This window comes from Streptopelia decaocto (assembly GCF_964273445.1).
Source record: "Streptopelia decaocto genome assembly, chromosome: 5".
Classification (NCBI taxonomy): domain Eukaryota; kingdom Metazoa; phylum Chordata; class Aves; order Columbiformes; family Columbidae; genus Streptopelia; species Streptopelia decaocto.
The window spans coordinates 58,763,841-58,785,027 of NC_138659.1; the positions used below are offsets into that span (position 1 = coordinate 58,763,841).

Genomic DNA, 21,187 nt, shown 5'->3' on the forward strand with positions numbered 1-21,187 from the left:
TTCTCTCTGGAGATTCCTAGAGCGCTGCTCTGTGGTTTATTATATCCTTGATTTTAAGATCTGGTGCGGTTTTTTTATTTATCGCGCGTGCTGCGGGGAGGGGGGAGTGCAGCCGTTCACCCCCGGGCTTCCCCTTCCAGGAAGGACAGACCCCGGCGTCCGCCCCTAGACCGCACTGAGCGACCGAAGCGGGTGGTGGGAAACGTCGCCAGAGGCCGCCGGCAGAGATGGCCGAGAATTGGAAGAACTGCTTCGAAGAGGAGCTCATCTGCCCCATTTGCCTGCATGTCTTCGTGGAGCCCGTCCAGCTGCCCTGCAAGCACAACTTCTGCCGGGGCTGCATCGGGGAGGCGTGGGCCAAGGAGTCAGGCTTGGTGCGGTGCCCGGAGTGCAACCAGGCCTACAACCAGAAGCCCAACCTGGAGAAGAACCTGAAGCTCACCAACATCGTGGAGAAGTTCAACTCCCTCAACCTGGAGAAGCCCCCCTCCGTCTTGCACTGCGTCTTTTGCCGCCGGGGCCCGCCGCTGCCGGCACAGAAGATCTGCTTGAGGTGCGAGGCTCCGTGTTGCCAGTCCCATGTCCAGACCCACCTGCAGCAACCCTCCACGGCCAGGGGCCATCTCCTGGTGGAGGCGGACGACGTGCGGGCCTGGAGCTGCCCCCAGCACAACGCCTACCGCCTGTACCACTGCGAGGCCGAGCAGGTGGCCGTCTGCCAGTTCTGCTGCTACTACAGCGGGGCCCACCAGGGACACTCGGTCTGCGATGTGGAGATCCGCCGCAATGAGATCAGGGTAAGTCAGACCTTTCTGGAGACGTGGGGTTGTCCGGCCCAGGTGGGCTGCCGGACTCCCTGGCTGCCCTCTTCTCTTTGCTCCCCGAAGGCCTGTGTTTGTGTAGGGCTGAAACAAATCCACCCTGGTGCTCCTCCTCCTCCACCTGGTCCCCCTGTGGCAGACATGTTAGGTGGCCGCTCCAGCCGAACAGTGACGGAGTCTGTGGTTGCTGGGGGGCTCCCTGGGGATGGGGTTCTGTGCTGTGGGTCCTTCGGAGCTGTTTGGCCATGGAACTGGCAACCCCTTGGGTCTGGGCTGTGCGGGGAAGGGTGGAGGGCCTGGGCTGGGGGGGTTTGGAGGGGCCGTTTCCTCAGTTCCTGCTAGGATGCGCAGCCGTTTGGGGAAGGCAGGGCAGCCACCTGTGTCCAAGGTCGAGTCGCCCCGAAATCAGGCTCCCTGGGGGGACAAAGCAGCTGCAGACGTGGACCCCGTTCATTGTAAGGCCTATGAATGTCAAACTGCTGGCTCTTCCCACCCCCTCCCGCCGGGGCCGGTGGCCGCCATCCCCTTCCCCCAGCACTGGGAGAGCTTCATGTCAGAGACCCACGGCTCCTCGCTGGCGGGCATTCGTGCTCGGGGTTTTGCCGAATAATGGGGGTTTTATTAGGGGACACAGGGCAGCCCCCTCTCCCTAAAGCAGCATGGGGCGTAGCACTGGATTCAAGGGAAAGCGAGTCTGTATTTTGCTCGTGGCCAGACCATCTGGCGGGAGCTTTCACCCCTGGCTCCCCACCCCGAAGTTCGTGGCAGGCGTTTAACAGCCCCGCAGGCAGCCCTGCTGTGACCCCACCACCACCTTCCCCCTCTCCCGGGGCTGCCCCTCTGCTCCCCCTCCGACCCTTCGAAAGAGGCCCGACGCTTGTCCGCCAAATAAATATTTAACAATGAATTGAATGGTGATTACTGTAAAATGGGGATGATTTCCTGTGTATTTTGATGTTGCCAAAATGAGTCACCATTTAGCAATTAAAAAAAAAAAAAAAGTCATAAATAAAAATTGCACTATAATTACTTTCCAATTGGATGGCCAGGCCTGGGAGGGGGGCAGCTCTGTGCAGAGAGGAGTCAGCCTGAGCTCACAGGAAGGTTATTTTCCTCTCCAGGTTTTTTGGGGGAAAACCAGAGACCTCCGCGGAGGTGCCAGCAGCTCCGCCACACGCGCTGGAAGGGAAAAGACCCAGCCAGGCTTTTGGAGAAGCGTTTTTCTGCTTCTATTTATAGGGAGTCATTTTGGTCTCCCTCTGCCAGGGTGGGGAGCCACCCCGGGAAGGCTATGCAGGGCCGGGATGGGGCTCGCTTGTGCATTTCCCGGGAGTCTTAGCCAGGGACCAAAACTATTTTTCCAGGTCCTTTTCCAGGACACTTTGATCTCATCTATTCCCGCTCTTGCTGCGTGGGTTTTTTTTTGTTGTTGCTGCCGTTGTTATGGCTGGATGTTCACTGCTCTTTGCGGATGCACACTGCTAATGACCTGGCAGAAAGCTGCCACTGGCTAGGCTGGATTTTGGCCCTGGTGTGAAATTTTAGAATATGTGGCCAGACACAGAATACGTCGGACAGCTGTATTGTAGAGCCGCGGACTTAATTTGTGACCTTGGCCAAAATCCCTCGGTACCTCTGTCGCCGTGTTATCTTAATTTCCTTTCTCTGCGATGATAAGCTTGTCTCTTCCCGCTGGGCGCGTGGCTTGGTTAGGCATTCGGAGGCTGGGGCAATGGAGGGCAGCCTGAAGCGGGGGGATGGCGTGCCCCAAGGATCGCCCCTGCAGCTGGAGCGATTCTTCCATGAACTGGCTGTGGGAGGGAAGGAAAAACACCTTGCAGGTTGCTGGCACCCCCTGCCTGGCCTTGGGCAGGTCTCTGGCTGAAAGCCGCCCCTTGCGAGCCGGCAAGGAAGGTGGCCGTGCTGGCTCCCGAATTAGGGTGCGTGTGCTCGGCCGGTGACGGCTTCCCGCCTGCGGGAGCCAGGCCCGGGATTCCTGGCTGCTTGCTCACCCCGCAGTGGTGAAGCTGCTCCTGGAGCATCCCGGAGAAGGAGGGCTGGGACTGGGGATGAGTAACACCGGGCTTGGGAGGCCCCGTCGTGAGAGGTTTGTTCCATGTGTGGCTCACATTCAGGAAGCCGTTAATTGAGAAATGAGTCAAAGTTCGGAGGCTCAGAGCCCTGTCCTTCGTGTGGGGGGTGTGACGCTGACCCGGTGTGGCAGAAGAGGGATGGGAGCCTATTAACATCCTCCCCATAAACTCACCTTTTTTTAGCATGTATTGCTTTGGCTCTGCTGCCAACCCACCTCAAAGGGCATCTTACCCCAGTTACAGTCCAATTTGAAGGGGAAAAGGTGCTCAAAACTCCTTGGGGAGAACACCGGTGCTTTCTCAGCTGGCAACTGGGACAGGAGACCTTGTGCTGGCAAAAGGGGTTGGAGGTGGGTGTCTGTGGAGGGCTGGCTTGAAGCGGAGGTGCATGCTTGGTGGGCTTGGGTGAAGGGGGCCACTCGGCGTTAGGTGCTGCAGAAACCCGCAGAGCCCTGGCCAGGAACTGGTTGAACTTCACCGTGCAACCGTAATACAAACAGTAAATAAAATATGTGGTTAATCTTTCTTTTGTGGGCGTATAAAGCACTTACCTCCTCTTCCCCCCGTGAGATGTTTTCTCCTTTGTTTCCTGTTTTTGTAGTGCTTAAAGAGGAGAGGGGAAAAAAAAAAGCCAACAACTCACCCTCTTTTTTTTGCTTCTTGTCATTCTGTTTGTGTCAAGGTCTCAAAACGAAACATTTTTTCTTCCATCTTTGCCTTTGCTGCCCCAGCCACGTGCCTCCTGCCTGCTTGGGGGAACCTGCTGCCTCTTGAGCATGGGGGAACCTACTTCCAGGGCTGAAAGTTTCTCCACTGTGAGGCTGATGCATTGCCTTTTTTTTTTTAATCCAAAAAAGGGGAAAAATCCATTGCTGGGATTGGAGCACAGGTCTGAAGGCAGCAGCCAGAGAAAGGGACTCATTTATGGGGTATTACCATGTTTGCCCTGTCTTTGTGTGGGACAAGATTTGTTGAGGCTGGGTGCAGCTGAGCTTGCTTGGGGATGTCCCAGCCGCCTGTCCTCAGCTGGTGGGGAAGGACTTGGGCAAAGGTTCTGCTCCTGCTTCTGTTCGGTTTCAGGGGGTGGAGGTAGATTTCCCTCTGACCCAGCTTGCAGTGCATTTTTGGGAAACTCGAGGAAAATCCCTCTACATTCTGAAGATCTCTGGTGGTTTTGAACACTATGAGGGAGGAAGCACATTATGGTGCTGGGACTTGCAGGAAGACATTGGGGATCTTCCGGCAGGTGTGTAGGAGCATCCCCCAGCACTGGCCACGGAGCAGCACCCATTCTGCAAATCCAGGGGGACGGATGGGGACTGGGCTGCTAGGTCCATCTGCTCCTCTGTGGCTTTGGGCTTGCTTTCTTGGAAGCCCCTCAGATAAGGCCAGCTCAGGTGCTTTCTAAAGTGCCAGAGGGAGGAGAGGTTGAGCCCTTGGTAGTGAGCACAGCAAGAGGTGAATCCCAGGTCTGTACCTGGAATGCTGGCCCTTTGCCAGCATTGGTCACCAGCCCCAGTGCAGAGGTGGCCTCTGTGCTTTTCCTCCCTGTCCCAACTGATTGCTTCTGCGGTTTGAACGCTCTAGGTCTCTAGAAGGAAAATGCCACCAGCTTTTCTTCAATAGATGGCTCTGACAGCAGAGGCACCTTCCTGTTTGAAATGAGTCCCATGTCACATCTCCATGCTGCCATCCGTGCTGGGGGGTGTTTCTGGGACCTGGGGAGCCCCAGTGCTGAGAAGACTGGGGTGGGCTCTGCTGCCAGGATCCTGACGAGTTGTTTTACTCTGAAACAGGTTTGGTAACTTGTGATGGGCTGGATCTTTACAGGCTTACTTATTTACCAGATGACTTGTTTATGAGGAGCGCAGCATGCAGCTCACTGGAGGCATTGTGAGTGCAAGTGCCCAAGTGCTTGAGTGTTAATTTAGCTCTTATGACTGTAGATGGTGTGGGTGGCGCCTGGCTGCATTCCCTGCAGCACTCTTTGAACATACCTGGTCCATAGACAACTTTGTTAGTGGGTCCTATGAAGGTGGAGATGTGCAGGTTCTCCCCGCACCCTCCATCTCAGCCTCCACCAGCACCCCAGAGTTGAACCACCAGCCCCTTCCCCCTCCCTGGTCAGCCTAGCCTGGGTCCCTCCCTCCCCAGGTCTTGCCCATGCCCTGGTTCCTGCCCAGGGGCCTCGGGTGTCCAGCGCCAGGCTCCTAAATGTGACTGATCATTGTGCCCTGGGATGCTGTCAGTTGGTCAAGCTGCTGTGATGAGTAATGACTTATAGGGCCTTGGGCAGTTGCAGAGATCCCAGCACCCACCTTGCCCTGCTTTGTAGCTCCGTGCTGTTCACCACCATCGATCTGTCAGGCTTTGCTGTGCTGCATTGTTAGGGGCAGTGGGGGGATTTTAGTTGAACTGAGAGTGGTCTGTACTGCCCTAGAGAGGTCTCAGCAGTCTGAGCCACCCTGCTGTAAACCCATCTGGGTTTGCTGCCCCAGTGGCAGCAGGTATCTTGGCAGTCTCAGATCTTTGGCTGAACTGGGACAGTCTCCTGCCACCCCAGGGTTTGGATTAAGGGCTTTTACCTGCTGCTTTCCTGCTAAGCTTGAGCATTTTCCTTGCCCTTTGCCCACCAGGTTGCCAGTGGTTGCTTACTCTAGGCCTGCAGCTGGTCTGGCATGTCTGTGTAGAGCCAATCTGAGAAGTGAGAGCAGAGATGGAGGACGCAGGGGGGCAGCCTGGTGGGTTTGGGTGAGGAGGCTTGCATGGAGGGGCCAGCTCTGGTAAAGGAGTAGGACAGGGGCTGCAGTGGAGAACATTCTTTTCCCATGGGGACAAGATGATTTGGATGGATGCTGCTGAAGAGTGAGGTGGGAGGAAGAGAGGGAAGGAGAGGTTCATCTGAGGACCTTGAGCTGCTTCGCAAGGAATAGCAACATATTGTAGCCCAGGCTTACCCTGAGGTCTATAGGACTACTGCGCAGGTGGCGATGTCTTAGGCACAGCCTTGCCCACCCCTGCCAGCCAGCCCTGTCCGGAGAGCTTTCCACCTTGAAGCCCTCCCTTGGAGGTGGCTTTGAGCCCCTGAGATGGACGTGTTCTGGTCTGATCTCTGAGCCAGGAGGTACAAGCCAAGCTTTGGCTGGTGATGAGGGCATAATAAACTTAGCCCAGACCCTTGTTTAGTCTAAATCCAACCTTATGTAAGTGTCTTGTGGATGCTGGCATGGAGGTGCACAGCATGCTGCTCTCCTTGAGCCCACGAGCATGGTGGATAGGGAGAAGTAGGAAAGACCTGGGCTGTGGTGTGACACCCTGGGCTTTCCTCCACCCCCAATCTCGTGTCCCGCATGTGGGAGCCCAGGTGGGCGCTTTGAGGGATGTGTGAGTCCCAGGATCCAGCAAAGCCCCATCCTCGAGCTGTCCCACATGCTTGGCCAACCCTGGTGCTGCCGGAGCGGGGTCCACAGCCTCTCCGCTGCTCTGGTCTTTGCCTCTGGAGCTGAGGAGTTGCCTCTGTCCCCATCTGAGCAGGGAGCCGAAGGAGGGGGACTGGTGAAGGGGGTGGGAGGAGAAGGCAGATTTCCATGTCTCACAAAGGGCACAAGCGATCAGATTCGTGCAACTGCCCAAGAATAAAGAGACTCTTACAGTGCTGGCTGCCCTGACCTCTCTCCTCTCTGCTCCAGAGGACAGCGTGTGACCACACAGGGATTTCTTAGCTGTGCTTTGGAGGGAGGCAGCGGGTTTTCTATCCCCAGATCTGTCTGTAGCTTGCCTTGCAGCATATTGGCCTATTTTTTGCTTCTTACCTATCTGTTTACTGGAAATCTTAGTACATGGTGGTGATTTCTTCTTCTCTTTAATTTCATGTAATTGTTTTGGGTTGGTTTGGGTTTTTTTTGGTTTTGGTTTTTTTTTTTTTTTTGCCTTTTTTTTTTAATCTAACTGAAATGGGGCTGAGAGCAGCAGCGCTTCCAGAGCAGGGACAAAAGTAACCAGGAAACACAGGGCAAGAGAGGAGGGATCGGCACCGAAACAATGAAATAGCCAAGCAAGGAAAGACTGAATGCTCAATAGCACAAGCCTTTGCAGAAATGCCTGGCTAGTGCAGCATTTTATAATCAGCTTCTGTGCTGGGCTGGCCTGCAACAGTAGTGTGATGGGGGAGGAATGCTTTGAATTAGCTGGATGCCAGAATTAATTCTGTCAGAATTCAAATGTACGTGTATGTACGGATTTATAAATAAACACTTGGAGCCGGATTCTGCTTTGCCACGCAGGCTCCGGGGCAGAATCTGGTCTGGCCTGGCATTTTTCTTTTAAAATATAAAATGCAATGGATCTGGGCTAGGTTCTGGTGACTTTGTCAACTTTCTACATTTATCAGCAGCCTGTAGGATCATGAGGTGCTGATTTGGTTGGAGTAAGGGGGGTGGCTCAGAGGAGTTGGAGCTGCTGAGCTCGCTTGCAGTGGTAGCCAGTTTTCTGCCATGAACCTCTGTTTGCTGGTAGATAAGATGGGGCAGATGCGGGGGGACCAGTGGGGAACTGTGGAAAGCAGGGGGGCCAGGCATGTCCTGCCCTTCTCCTTCCATGGGCCCTCCTTTACCCAAGAGAGCTGCAGCAGGCACTTAGAATTGGGAGGAAGAGATGCCTGGTCCCAAATACGGAGGGAGGGACAGTTATTTGAAGGCATGAGACTGGATGCACGCAAGAGTTCTTACATATGTCCCCCAGATGAACTCAGGGAAGAGGTTCCTAGTCCCAAATTCTCCCTGATAAGGACAGCTTTGGCCTGTTCTCGTCAGGGGATTGCAGTTGTACCTCTCTGCCTTGTCATTTGCTTGTGATAGTAAAGTGAGCAAGGTTCCTGGCTCAGGGCAGCTCGCTGCCGCTCTGCACCGTGCTGCCTACATAACACGCACTCTAAGTCACCCATTCGCTGGGACGATGTACCAGAACTGTAAAAAATTAAAAAAAAAAAAAGGCATGAATTAATTTTTCTGTTTCTTCTCTTCCGCCTACCTGTCCTTTCTCAGTTCCCTGGTGTGTGGATGCTCTAGGGGGGCTGTCTCCAGAGTGGGCTGGGAAGATCCAAGCTGCGGATGGCTCCAGATGAGGCAGTTGGCAGAGAGTGATGTTCCGGATGGCTGTGTCTCTCTGAAATATGAGTAAACGTTGTCAGACCAGCCGCCTGTGTGATCTGGGGCTTAGGGAGGGCTGATCTGCCCTTTCCTCCTTCCACCTACCTCTCCCTTTGTGGGATCCCCTGTTTGCTCAGCATCACCCCCTTCTCCTCTCCCTGCCTGGGTGACCTGGAAGCTTCATCCTAGAGCTCGAGCTTTGGAGAAAGGAAAATCCCTGATATCCTAATGGAGGCAGTATTTTCCCTCACTGTAAAACAGCTTAATCCAAACCCTCATTTGAGCCAGTTATTGTGTGGCTTTAAAGCCCCATCCCCTGGAAACTAGTCACCCACCCCCTTTCCTCTCAGTCGATCCTGGTCGGTGGAGCCGAGCTCCAGGATTTGGTGCTTGGCCACACGCAGACACAGATCGATCATGCTGGGGGGTGGGTTGATATTTTTGTGGCAATGGTTTTTATTGCTGATGTGGTTGTTGTTCAAAGTGAGGGGTTGGCGTGGGCTGTGACGGGCTCGTGCATGTGGCAAGGGGAGAGAGGGTAACGCGATTGTGTCTTTCTGCTCATTATCCTCTTGCTAGCGGGGGGGCTGCATCCCTCTCCCCATCTGAATCCATGTGGAGCTGCCGGCTCTGCGGTGGGAGCTGGTTTTCCCTGCAGGTGAACTCCTCTGCGCTCAGACAAAGGGCTGGGGGTGCCAGTTCCTCCCTTTGTTCTCCTGTCCTGGTGCACCCGCCTCCAACAGCAAAAAGCCCCTTGAAGCGCGCCTCTCAAATGGATGGAGCGGAATAAATGCGCTGTGAGGTCTCTGTCCCCCTTGGAGACCCTTTGGGGATAGGGGGGGTCTGCAGTCCCCCTTCCCTGAGCAATTGTGCTGGGCCCTTAGTGATGGGGGTGGCCAGGCTCGGGAGGGAATTACTGCACCGTTGTGGCTGGATGTCCGAGGCCTGGCGAGCTGCACTCGGGTCAGAGATGCTTTGTTGTAGGGAATAGGGACAGGATCTGCCTCCCACAAGGCAACAGGAGCACATTTGTGGGTTATTTTCCTGCCTCTATTTCCTGGCATCCTGCATCAAGGCAGGGGACTGGAAATGACACTTAGCGTGTCCTGCAAAGACTCCCCCCCTCACTTAACGCAGCTCCCAGGGGTGAGAGCCCAGCAGGTAAAACCACAGCCTGTCCTCCAGCCAAGGATTCTGTAGCATTTTACTTACAATAGGGGAGAAAAAGGTCAGTTTAATGGTCAGTATCAACGTGAAGTCTGCTTAGGGGAGTTGGTGTTACCCTGAAGTAGAAGTAAGTGGAAGTGGGGAGACCTCCTATGGAGTCTGGAAGTCCATGGCACCATGGGGAAGTAATCCTGGAGACTCAGGCTTTCCTTGCTCAACACGGCCCTGCTACCAGTTCCCACCCAGTTGCTTTCTCCCTTGGTGCTTCCCAAGGTTGACTGCTGGCTACCACTGTCATCTATGAATTTACATGGTACTGATCTCCATTTATCAAAGTGCTTTTGCAGCAATCTGATAAACCATACCGAGGCGACAAGCAAAAGCTAAACCTCCCTCTGCATGTCAAACCTGCCCACTGGAGTCTTCCTCGGGAAACATTCCTCCTAAAAGGCAAGGCTTAGCTTTGCAGAACAGACAGGAGGCATCTGAGAAGACAACCTTCACATGCACGCTGCCTCCCAGTAATCATAGACACAGATGTTTGAGGAAAACCTTGTGGTTCTCAAAAGGTGGAGGCTGGGAAAGTCTGTCAGCCAAGGTGGAAGATGGACGAACCCATGGGGCAGCAATCCCAGGTGTGTCCCATCCACAGGGCATCGTGAATCCCAACCCTGCCTGCTGCTTTGCCTCCGTGGAGCCTGGCTGTTGTTCTGCCCTGCGGAGAGAGCAGGCGTTAACGTTTTGAAGGTCAAGCAGAAATCACAAGCTAGTCCTGCAGCATGGCTGTGCTAGCCAGCAGGTAAGGAGAAGCCACCACAAGCGCTGGGTTTCTTTGTGGGTGCAAGCTTGCCAGGGGACAAGGAGCTACTGTTGTTGGTCTCTCTCCCTGCTGTAGAAAATGGCAGTGCAGTCATGGCTAGAAATGGCTGCTCTGTTTGTACCCTGCATGCCGGCACTGCCCCCCAATCCCTGTGCGGCTCTCAGCAGATCCTGTAACCTTTGTGCCTCCACCGCATCCTCTTTAAAAGAGGATAATGAAACTGAAAGGGGGAAGCAGTGGGTGTTGGAGGCACCTTGGACTGCTGGGCTTGCTGCAGCACTGCTGGTCTGCTGGAGACCTGAGAACCTGGACTTTGAGTCAGGAGATGAAACACCAGGTGGGGAGAGGGCATCTGGTGAAAGCCACCTCAGTTGTGGATGGAAACTGAGCTGCAAATACAGCTCGCACGAATCAGCAGGATGGGGAGCAGAGCGTTTCCCCTGGCTCCCCAGGAGGATGGAGCTGACTGGGGTCTGAGCTGTCAAGCTCTGACTGCAGAGTCAAACCTGGAAGATAAATGATACTTCAGGGGCCTGAGATCAATAATGTCAAAGGCTGACCCGTAATCAGGCGAGATTAAAAACCAATGACGGGCCTCCTCCTAGGAGCAGAAGTCAGCACGTTGAAGGAGAGGAGCAGGGTTTGCTCCTTTGTGGTTATTCCCTGGCAGTGCCTGCATCCAAAACCCACCTTCCCAGGCTGCCCCCCACAACATCAGCGATTCCCTCCCACAGTCAACATCAACCAGATCCTGCAGGTTCCCCTAGGGCCACCCCCTCTTCACCAGTCCCAGTGCAGCTGGTGCAGAGCATTCCTGCCCTTGGGAGGGCGGCTGAGGTGAAGACAAAAGCAATGCAGCCCGGTGCTGGCCGCCAGCCGCCTTCGCTGCTGGGGGATGAGCTGGGGCTGTGGGAGGCAGAGGAGGTGAGGAGAGGCTGAAGCAGGAGGTCATGTCAATGGTGCGGGTACTGTGATTTGCTGCGTGTTTTAAAGACGCTTGGCTTTGGGGAGCACACTAGGGAGAGGAAATGGGAAACCTGGCTGCAGGTCACTCTTGACTTTGTCCTGAATATGTTGGTTTTACCTGTGCTTATCAATTAATGGGTGCCGTAAGCGTTTAGCCACCTGTGGGCAGGAGGCAGATGGGGTGTGTGGTTGTGCCCATTTTGGGGGTGCTGGAGTTCAGGCTTGTCACAGAGGTGGTTTTTCTCCTGGGTAAGCACTGGGCAGGGGGCTCTGCCCCCATGTGCAGCTGGATCGTGCCTCCGCCAGTAGGCAGCAGCCACAGTCCGGCCAAAGTGGAGAAGGTGGAGTTAATTTATTTGCAGGACCAAATTAAAATAAACTTGAGTCCCTTTTTTCTGTGCATCCTTAGAGGGGTGAACACTCCATCTCAGCTCTGCGGGCAGGGCTACGCTGGGGCTCCTGTGAAGGCTGCTGGGAAGCAGGTTTTTGCCTCTTTCCTTCATGCAAGGGCGATTAAAGGAGAAGGGGCTGCGCCATCTCCTGCCGCTGCCCCTCGTGCATAGACCGGGAGCCGGAGATGCCGCTTGCCTTTGCCCCAGGCTCCTCTTCCCCTTCCTCCCCGCTCCCCCACCCCTTCCCCACCAGGAAGCCTGGCCTTTGTGTGAAGTGATGCCTCCTGACATCAGCCGGCCCCGCGATTTCCTCCGCAGCGGGGAGGGCTAGCAGGCGAGGAGAAGGGTGCCGCGCTCCCCAAAGGCTGACATACGGTCCCGGCCTCTCTGGAGCTGGGGGAGGCTGTGTGCCTGGCCGGCAATGCTGCGGGGTGGTGGTTGCCCCCAGCCCTGCCAGCCTGGGTGTTCAGCAAAGCTTTGCCTGCTGTGTTGTGCTTCCTGAAAGCACCGTGCTGGTGCGTTGCTTCTTGCTGCCTGTGACTCTGATTGCTTCGGCGGCAGCATTATTTGACCCCTCCAGGGATGCAGTGTTGGGCCCTGTGTAGGTGAAGCTTGGACAGGGTTGGCTGTAGGATCTTGCTCCGGTGTCAGTGGTCCAGTGCCATAGAGCAGAAGCGGAGGAGCTCGCAGCAAGGCAGGAGCGAGGCTGATGTCTCCTGGGGCCCAGGGCTGCACCGGAGCTCTGGGAGCACCTCGCTGTCCGTGCAGGCAGAGCGCAGCTCGGCTGCCGGGGGGTTTACGGGGTGCAGCCTCTTGGCCACTCCTCAGAAAGGAGCTAATGCAACACATGGGAATTGGCCAAGCGCCTGCCAACAAAAAGCCGTGGCTGGCGCCTTGCCAGGAGCTCGGGGGCCTCGCATCTCTTTAATTTGAGACGTGTTTACTGGTGGATGGCGTTTTGCAGCTGGCTGGCTGGAAACTACAGGTTCCAGCATGCTCCATCGTGTGTCGCCTGGCTGCTGAGCTCCGTCAGGAGCGTGGTACCACGGGTCTTGTAGTCTTGGTGCTCACCGCTGAGGGGGCTTTGCTGCCACGGCAAAGGGCTCCTGTTCAGCATTGCGGGGCAGAGTCAGGCTGTGAGACACAGGGCTGGTCTCTGCATCCTGCTTTCTTATCCTGCCACCGCCCACTTGCTCGATTCAAGACCAGGTTGGCCTTTTTATGTCACCAGGCTGGGGAGGGCATCTGGTCCTATTCTTACTCGTGTGCAACGTAAATATTTTGGTCTTGAGTATGTTGCTGGGAGCTGGGTGTCACATTAAAGAGAGTGTGATTCATTCATGCTGTTGCTGCTCAGAGCACAATGAGGCAGCCTTGGGACTGGTCCCAAAGATTTCCTGTGATCTCGGCTGGTGGGGAATTTGGGATGTCACGTTTGACTAAGTCAGAACCCTCTTTGCGCGATTCCTGCAAGCCAGAAGTACTGAGCCAGGTGCGGACTGTGCAGCGCCCAGATTTGTTCTGGCATCCTTCGTTATACAGTGTTTGTTCATGCTGCATTTTTCTTTTTACTGGCTTGTTTGGACACGCACTGGTACATTCACGGCACTCAGGCAGTAACGTGAGTCTCTTTCCCATTAGGAAAGGGGCCAGGATTTGGGGGGGCCGGGAGGGTGGCTTAAGCGTAGTTTCTGAGATATTTCCTTCTGTCGCCACACCCTGCATGAAAGAGTAATATCCACGGCTTCAGCTGCTATCACAAGGCTCCGAACGTCTCTTTTTTAATATAGATTGGTATCATTTTGCATTTTAAAGTAAAAACACGCTGCAAGCTGCAGACAGCTGTCGGTTGGCAGCTTTGTTTGAACATCTGGTATTGCTGGGCTGCTGTTCAGTGTGATCTAACTATGGGATTCATAAAGATTATAATCCGGGCTTTCAGATTCTCAACAGCCGCCTCACAAAAAAAAAAGGGGGAGAGAAAAAACCCAGCAGGGAGGCAGCTGAGGGGTCCTTGGCGTTCAGCAGGTCGTGGTCGGACCCCTCGTGGATGCCGAGCGGCGGATGGGCTGACTGTACGCCGCCTTGGCTGCCGCAGGTGCTGACGGGCTGATTCCAGCCTGCGAAACGCTGAGTGTTGGGAAGCTGTAGAAGTGCAAAATCCTCTTCTTTTTTTTTTTCTTCCCCCCCCCCCCCCTTTTTATTTTTTCCAGCTTGTGTGCCGAATCCGGTTGAGTCTCATACTCCTCTGGGTGTTGTCTGGCGCTGGCGAGCTGAAGCAGCAGATTCTGCTGTGGCTTTCGGTAGATGTTTGTAACAGTTGTCTGCAGCAGCAGGACTTGGTTTCTTTTTCTTTAAAGTAAGTGATGGAGGAGCCAAGGCTCACAGTATACATATCGGCATGTCAAAAGCTCGTTTCCAAGAGAAATTGAGTCCCCTTTTCTTGAAGCAACCAAAAAGTTGAGATAGCCACTTCTGTAAGCCACATCCATCCTTCTGTGAGTCAAGCACTTTCACTGGCACCTTTGAGAATTAAGCGGCCTCTAAGCCCCTAGCGGGTTTTATAAATCTTGTTAGTTGATCTGCATTTTTGCAAAGCTCTTTGAATCCAGCCTATTGGTGCGTAAGTCACCTTGACTTTCCGCAAGGCTTTGACTCCCAGCTCGCTTTCAGGCTCCATTTGTCAGTCGGAGGTGCACAAAAAAAATCCGCCCTTATCTTTATTAGGAAAAAAAAAAAAAACGCTGCCTGGAGAAATCTAGCTATACTCTAGTTGGTGCAGGCCAGTAACAGAGGTGCATACAAACCTGTTCTGCCCTTGTTTGTGTTGATTTAACTTACCAGTACAAATTAAAATAGCCTTGAGCAGTTGGAAGTTTAACTAGATCAGTTAGGAGGGAAAAAAGTAAAATCATGGCCTTTAAATCAAAGCAGGGTTTTCTTTCTAGTGCTGCCTGAGCATGGAGAGGGACTTTGTGCCACCTGTACAGCCCTACCGCTTATCTCTGGGTCTCCAAGCAAGACACTGATGGGAGACATAGACACAGATTGTCACCTTTGCACACTTATCGGTGGTCTCACGGCTGGGATGTGTGGGTGTGTGTGGGTATGGCTGCTCTGCTGGGTTCCCCCAAAAACCTGCTCATGCATCCAGATCCTCAGGCCAGGCTCTCTCCAGAGCAGAAATTAGCAGTTTGGGAGCTAGGAACCCGAAGGGGCTGTTGTTCGGATCTCATGTCTTCCTGTGGTGGCTGCAGAGAGGAGGTCTTTGGACAGGGAAGAGGCACCTCAGCCTGCAATGGAAGGAAGGGTGGAAGAGGCTGGCTGTGGTTCACCCCTGAGGGAGGGAGCTCTGAGATCACGCAGGCCAGCTGGATCTTGAATCCAAGATGTTTATCTGGAAGAGGGAGTGAGGGTTTCTCAATTTTGCAGGGGCTGCAGATGGGGCTAGGTTTGCTGCCAAGCGATGGGAGTGGGTCTTTGCAGGATGGCTGCTTTTGAAGGCAAGGCAGCATGTTGGGAAGATCTTGGGATTCAACAAAGCTAGAAGAGGCTGGGACAGCAGCAGATCGAGGTAGGATTGGAGGTGTTGCCAGAGCCTGTTTATTTTTTGTGGTGGCTATGGAAGGAACGACTCACATATGACATGTCAGAGGAACAGGGCTTGAGTGAGGAGCAGGATTTTGTGATTTGACTGAGTTTCAGTGCTGAGCAACCTCCCATTTCTGCCCAGACTGCCATCACCGGAGCTGGCAGAGTGCTGGTGAGAGCCACTTTGGAAACATGGACCAGCAAAAAAGAGACTGCTTTTTTTTTTTTTTTTTACTGGCTTAGTTTTTCAGCTGGATCCGTGGTCAGGAAGGGACAGATGTATGAAAACAGAGACAGGAGAGGGAGAAAAGGAGGTTCGAGCTCCTGTAACGTACATGTAAGTTGATGGAAACGTTCAAGAAACCACAAGCATAGAGTGCGCTGAAGGCGGAAAGGGCAGGACTTCTTACACAGCCTCTTAGGCTCTGAAAAACTCTGAAACCTGGTAAATCCCGGTCGGTGCGGCTGAATTTATCTTTTGGCGTGGTGGGGAGGAAGCACAAGGCAATGTTGGTCATCGGGCCAGATCAACTCCAGGTGTTGGTGTCAGTCTGAAGTCCCAAGTGGCTGGAAACGGTTGCTCAGGGTGCTTGGGTCTGAAACTTTTTGGGATGTTGCTGCCACTGCTGTGGGACCGGTCACTCAAAGGGCGTTTGGTGCTGGGTTGTGCTGGGCAGGGTGAGCTTGTGCTGGGATCTGCAGCTGGAGCCCTGTGCTGGAGAGGCAGCAGCATGAATTTTGGCATTGATTTTAAGCAGCCCCAAACCAGGACATTTTCCCCCTAAAACCAAAAGTCGGGAGGGGGGAAGTGCTCCTCCCTTACATCCCTGGTGGTGGTGAAGATGTGAACCTTGTCCTTACTAAACACAGCGCCGAGCCCTGTGACTCCTCCTGGCTCTCCTTGCTCCCAGGCGAAGGAGGCCTGGACTGTCTTGCCTTCCGAAAGCTGGCTGAGGGGCTGCTGGCCTCCATCCGCGCCCAGGCCTGGGTGGGGATCTCCTCTCCCTCCCTTTCAGCAGAGTGAAAATGATTTCTTGAGCTCCTCGCTGCCCCGAGGGCCTGGTCACGCCTGCAGCTGCAGCCCCAGCAGCTCTCGGAGCTGGTCTTTCTGTCTTGCTCCTGCACCACCCAAAAGCATCTGCTGTCCCCACACTGCTGGGACACAGTGCGGGAGTACATTTTCCATCTCTTCTGGCAGATCTGGGTCAGGGGGTGGCTGTGCTGGCCTAAGTCATGGGCATCACCAAGGCTCATCTTTGTCTTGTGGAGCAGGCGGCATCAGTTGGGACTCACCTGGCTGCACGCTCGGCTTGCAAACCAGCTCCTCCCTCCACATATTCATCTTCCCGGCATGTTTCACCTCCTTTCTGCCTCACCTCCCCACGCTGTGAGCAAGGCTTGACCCTAAGGTCTGGCAGAGTTGGTTCACCCTGCTTTCGCTGCCTCTTACTGTGGTTTGCACAGGGGCAGCTCATCTGGCGCTGGTCCATGATCCCCACAGCCTCGTTCCTACCCTCCAACATGCTGCAGAAGTGGCTTTGGTGTTTGGGGTTCCCTGTGCTTTGGGGAGCACATCGCCCATACTGGGCATTCCATATCCCCCTCCTGCTTCCAGGACTTGTGGGGCTTCTGGCACAGAGGGGATGTTTCTGCAGCTACCGGCCTTATCTCCCTCCTTGTTCATGTCCTTTATCCTCCTTTTTCCCCTCAAAGCAGATCTTTGTCCCTGCTCAGAGGATGCTGACAGCAGTGACAACCGGGCCATGGCTTGAAGTTTTGGTCTGAAAACTGCAGGTAGAGCCCCAGCATCCTTCTCCCATTTGTGCGAGAGGCACAGCCACAAATAACCTCTGCGGCAGTGGAGAGGAGGGGGGGACACAGAGGCCTGGGGAGGCAAATTAACATCCTCAAGGTCCTTCTGAAGGTCGCTTTCCAATGGAGAATAGGTCCCCGTTTCCTGGCCTTCAGAAATCCTGCTGCTGGCCCCACGCGACATAAGGCCTTGTATTTTCCCCTTGCTAACAAGTTCTTCCTTTCTGCTGGGTGTAAACAAGGGGAAGAGCTGTCCTGGGCTGTGGGCACTGGCACAGACCCCTGGCGCTCTGGGGTCTGCTGGCTCAAGGCCTGTGGAGGAGCGTGGTCTGTTGTGCCCACCATCCTGCCAACCTGAGCAGCCGTGAGTCGTGGCTTGGGCAGCACGTCCAGCTGCTGTGTGCCAGCCACGCTGCAGGGATGCCCTGTGCCGGGGTGGGACATGGGGCTTTGCATCTGGGGTAGCTGATGGCGGTGGAATGTGGGGCTTAGCCTGATGGTTCCTCCTCCCTGGCGTGCTGGGGAAGGCTTGGAGACCAGGCAGTATCTCACAGGGAGATGGGGACAAGCATCTCCACCCACCCTGGCGTGAGAACAGGGCGGAGAACCGCCTTTGTGAGAGGCACCCTGTATCCTGTTCCCCTAGCTCGGCACTGGATATTCCGCCTCCAGCCCTTTCCTACAAAGTGCCGACTCTCTTGATGACCGAGGGGGTCCCTTGACGCTAGCAAGGGACCTCTAATGCCCATGCCCTGCATGACTGCTGCTCCCATCCTTTCCTAGCAATGGCAGCTATTAATATCCCAGAGGCTGTTCCTTTCCCCCGTTTCCTTCCCCAGCTGGGATAAACCAGCCTAATCTCTGTGCAGGGAGCACCATGAGAAGAGCCAAGCCCTGGAGCAGTGTGCGTGTGCTCCGGGCTGGCTGGGGAGAGGTGGAGCTCCTGCTCTGGCCCAAGACCTCCCCTCCTGCCTGGTGCTTACTGTAAATGTGTGCAAGATGAAACTCCAAACAGAAAACATTTCCTTCCTGTCCCTGTAAGCGAATCAACCTCCAGCAAGGGCCACGGAGGGTGTGGGGAGTTTGACAGAGCTGCTTTTGCCTGGGTCTGGTCAGCAGGAGACCATGGGAGGGATGGTCAGGGGGTTTGGGCTGTGGAGACGGGTCCCCTTGGGCTGCAGCGGTGTGGGATCTCATGGTTTGAGATCCTGGTTTTGGTGGCACTGGGGTACCTTGGCCCAGAGCAACATGGTGTCAAGGTGCCGGTGTGTTGGCAGGTTGGCAGGTGGGGTGACGCTTTCAGGAGGGATGAGAATAGCTCATTGCGTGGGTTTTTCTCAGAAAACTGGCCAGCTGACAGCAGAGTGGGGCTGGGGAGCAGGAAGCCTGTGAGTGGGAGGCGCTGCGAGGAGAAAGGTTGCGCTCGCCTCCTCGGTCCAGGGCTCTCGGTGCATTAAAATTCAGTCGCTGTGACTTCAGGCCTGTCTCCAGCAACATGCCGGGATGTGGGTCTCAATGGGGGCCCTTGATCCCAGTCCTTGGGCTGAGCTGCAGGTGTCTGGAGCCATTCCCGCAACAGGCATCTGCCCTTCACAGCTTCCTCACTCCGGTTCCACCTTCCTCCTCCTCCTCGCCCTTCCTCCCCCTCGTGCTCTGAGCTGCTCCCTCAGTTCTGGCTTTCCGGTGGTTGCAGACAATGTCCTTATTCACTCGGTGCTGGGATTTGGCGGCGAGGGGAAGGCCTGGGCGTAGAGGAGGAGGAAGGAGGGAGGCAGAGGAGCAAGCGTGCCGGTCCTGGGCCAGCCGTCCAGCTGCAGTTAAAGGCTGTCTGTGGGGCAGGCTGGCTTCCCGCTCCCCCCGCTTTCCTATGGGAATGAGAGCTCTGTGCTCTTGTGGTTTGTCCACCTGCCCTCCTGTACTACCTTCTGAACCCGCAGCTGTTTTCAGCCCAGTTTGTTGGGAATTAGCACCCTGCGAGCATCCTGCAGGTCAGTGTGCAGGGACGTGGTTGCTTTTCCCAGGGGACCAGCCCTGAAGGATGCATAACCCTTATTAGACATCAGAGAAGCTGCATGGGCCTCACTTCACCCATGAACACGGTGAAGCTTTTCACTGCTGCCACTCTCGTTTAAAACCAGAGCTGCTTGGTGGGTTGCGTGGCATCTTTTTGGCTTTGGTGATGGTGCCAGGCTCCTTCCTGATCCCACTGGATGTCAGACAGGGGCTGGCAAGTGAGCCGCAGGCTCTCCCCGCCAGCTCTGCCCAGGAGGCACACAGGGACCCTGGCCATCCTTGGAGCAGGTGACACCTTGAGGCACATCGTGAGATTTTGCTGCACTGGTGCTGGCCCCGGAGCCATGAGCTGCTGGGGGCTTCAAAGAAGGGATGAGGGGAGCACTGGGCTCCTGGCAGGGCAGGGACATAATCCACTGTTATCGTGGGCTCAGCAGCAACCGCAGACTTAGCCCTGTCCTTTGGGAGATGACAGTGGTGAGAACAGCCTGAGACAAGCCAGGGAGACATCTTACCCACAGGTTTGTCCCTGCCTGGGAGGTCTCAGGTGGGTGTGAGCTCCTTCCCACACCCCAGTGCCCCTCTTTGCAGTGGGGGGTTGCCTGGCCAGCTGAGCTGGACCCACGTGTGTGACACAGCCGATGCTTGTGATGCTGCAGCCATTTAATGACTCTTGGATGAGGACCCCACATGCCCTGCGTTATCCTTGTTAAACGCTTTATTTCCATCTTTCTGTCTCGTGGCTGCAGACATTTAATTTTGCAGAAGTTCTGCTCTGCTGGGGCAGCCCTGTCCCCTGGCAGACATCCCTCTGTCCCCTGCCTGGGGAGCTGGACGTATCCTACACTGGAGTGGCCGCTGTTGCCAGTGCAGAGCTGCCCGTGTCCAGGCTCGGGGGGACAGACCAGGAGGTGCAGTGTGGTGTGCAGGGGGCGAGGGCAGTTTCCCTGGCCGCAGTGTCCTCCCAGGAGCGCTGGGCACATAGCAATGGCCAGCGAGCCTTTCCCCAGCACCATCCCACGGGGACCAGCTGTGCGTGTCCTTCCCACAATGAGACCTTGCAGCACTTGTCTCGCTTCCCGCAGAGGTAGTAGCCCTCCAAGCAGCATTTCTGTCCCAGTGCATGACCTCGGTACCCACCCAACTTGCCACGATTGCTCCCAGGGTGCTTCCTGCTCTGCATGGGGCTCCTGATCAGTGCGCTAAAGATAATTCTGCTCGTCTCTGCTTCCACCTTCAGTGATCTTTCTCTTGTGTGGGGTTGATGCCCGTGGCATGTTTGCAGAGAGCCCCACTAACCTCCTCTTAGGGCTCAGCCTTTTTTCTGTCTCCCCCTTTATTTTTTTCCCATGAGGAGGGGGGAGATTCCTTGCAACTCCAGCCGAATAAACTGGTGTCTGTTGACTATGCCCATCTCACTGGGGCCTGTGGGGTCAGGGTGGACCAGCCACTTACCCCTGCCACAGATTAACTTATTAATTAATTAGGTGGGTTCACTCTCAACTGGTGTTGGAATACAGAGCATTTTCAGTGGCTGTTTTGCAAACTGGCAGCGTGTCTTGGAATAGACAAACTGGGATCACGGAGTTGCTCGGAGCCCAGGAAGGGCACTGTACGGAGGGAGCTGCGGTTCTCCCAGCAGCAAGGTCATGCATGAAATATGAGAAATTACCCTGAGAAATTCTGGTCCTGGAGGAGGAGGAGTTCATGACTTCAGAAATGCCAGATCTGGGAGGGGATGCAAGGAGAAGGGATATGTTTTCCTTTTCAAAATACCTAAGGAATTCAGCCCGTGCTGTGGAGACAATGAGATTTCTCCCCTCAGTGCCAGAAGGAGTAGTTCATACCTACGTGTCTTGTTAAGGTTTCAGTTGCCATGGGTGAAAAGCCCTCACATCCCACCGCAATCCCAGGCATGTATGGTTTTTAAATCGCCCTAAAATCAAGAGAGTGGCTCAAATGTGAGATTTAAAGAAAACACTGCATGTCCTCTGTTCTCTCTGATTTTTGTGGCTGTAGATTGGATTTTGGTCACCTTTTCCAGCTGTGAGGGCCTATTAAATTCACTTTCATTTATAGAAGTTATTTTAATATATATATTTTTATGTATATATTTGTGGTTTCACATAATTGTATGATTCCAGGAGCAAAGCACTGTGAGGTTTGTTACAAAACACAAAGGTTGGCAGCTCTGCCACGGCAGCTGCAGGGCGGCGGGAAGGGGACGATGGTACGTGCATGTCCGGGGCTGTCCGGTCCATCCCTCGGGGTCCCTCGTGCTGGTGGGGCTGGCTGGGTGGTGCATGCAGTGATGGGAAACCCTGCTTTTCCCTGTGAGAGCATCCTGGCAGCATCGGGGGAAAGA

The 21,187-nt window shown here is 54.8% G+C and overlaps 1 protein-coding gene across 1 annotated transcript in view; it reads left to right on the forward strand.

Moving 5' to 3' along the window:
• Positions 1-21,187, forward strand: part of TRIM8 (tripartite motif containing 8) — a 29,288-nt gene that overhangs the window by 1,610 nt on the left and 6,491 nt on the right. Inside the window, exon 2 of the mRNA XM_082053109.1 lies at positions 141-797. Coding sequence (XP_081909235.1) covers positions 228-797 — 570 coding nt within the window. The 5' untranslated portion in view covers positions 141-227. The remainder of the gene's footprint in view (positions 1-140; positions 798-21,187) is intronic.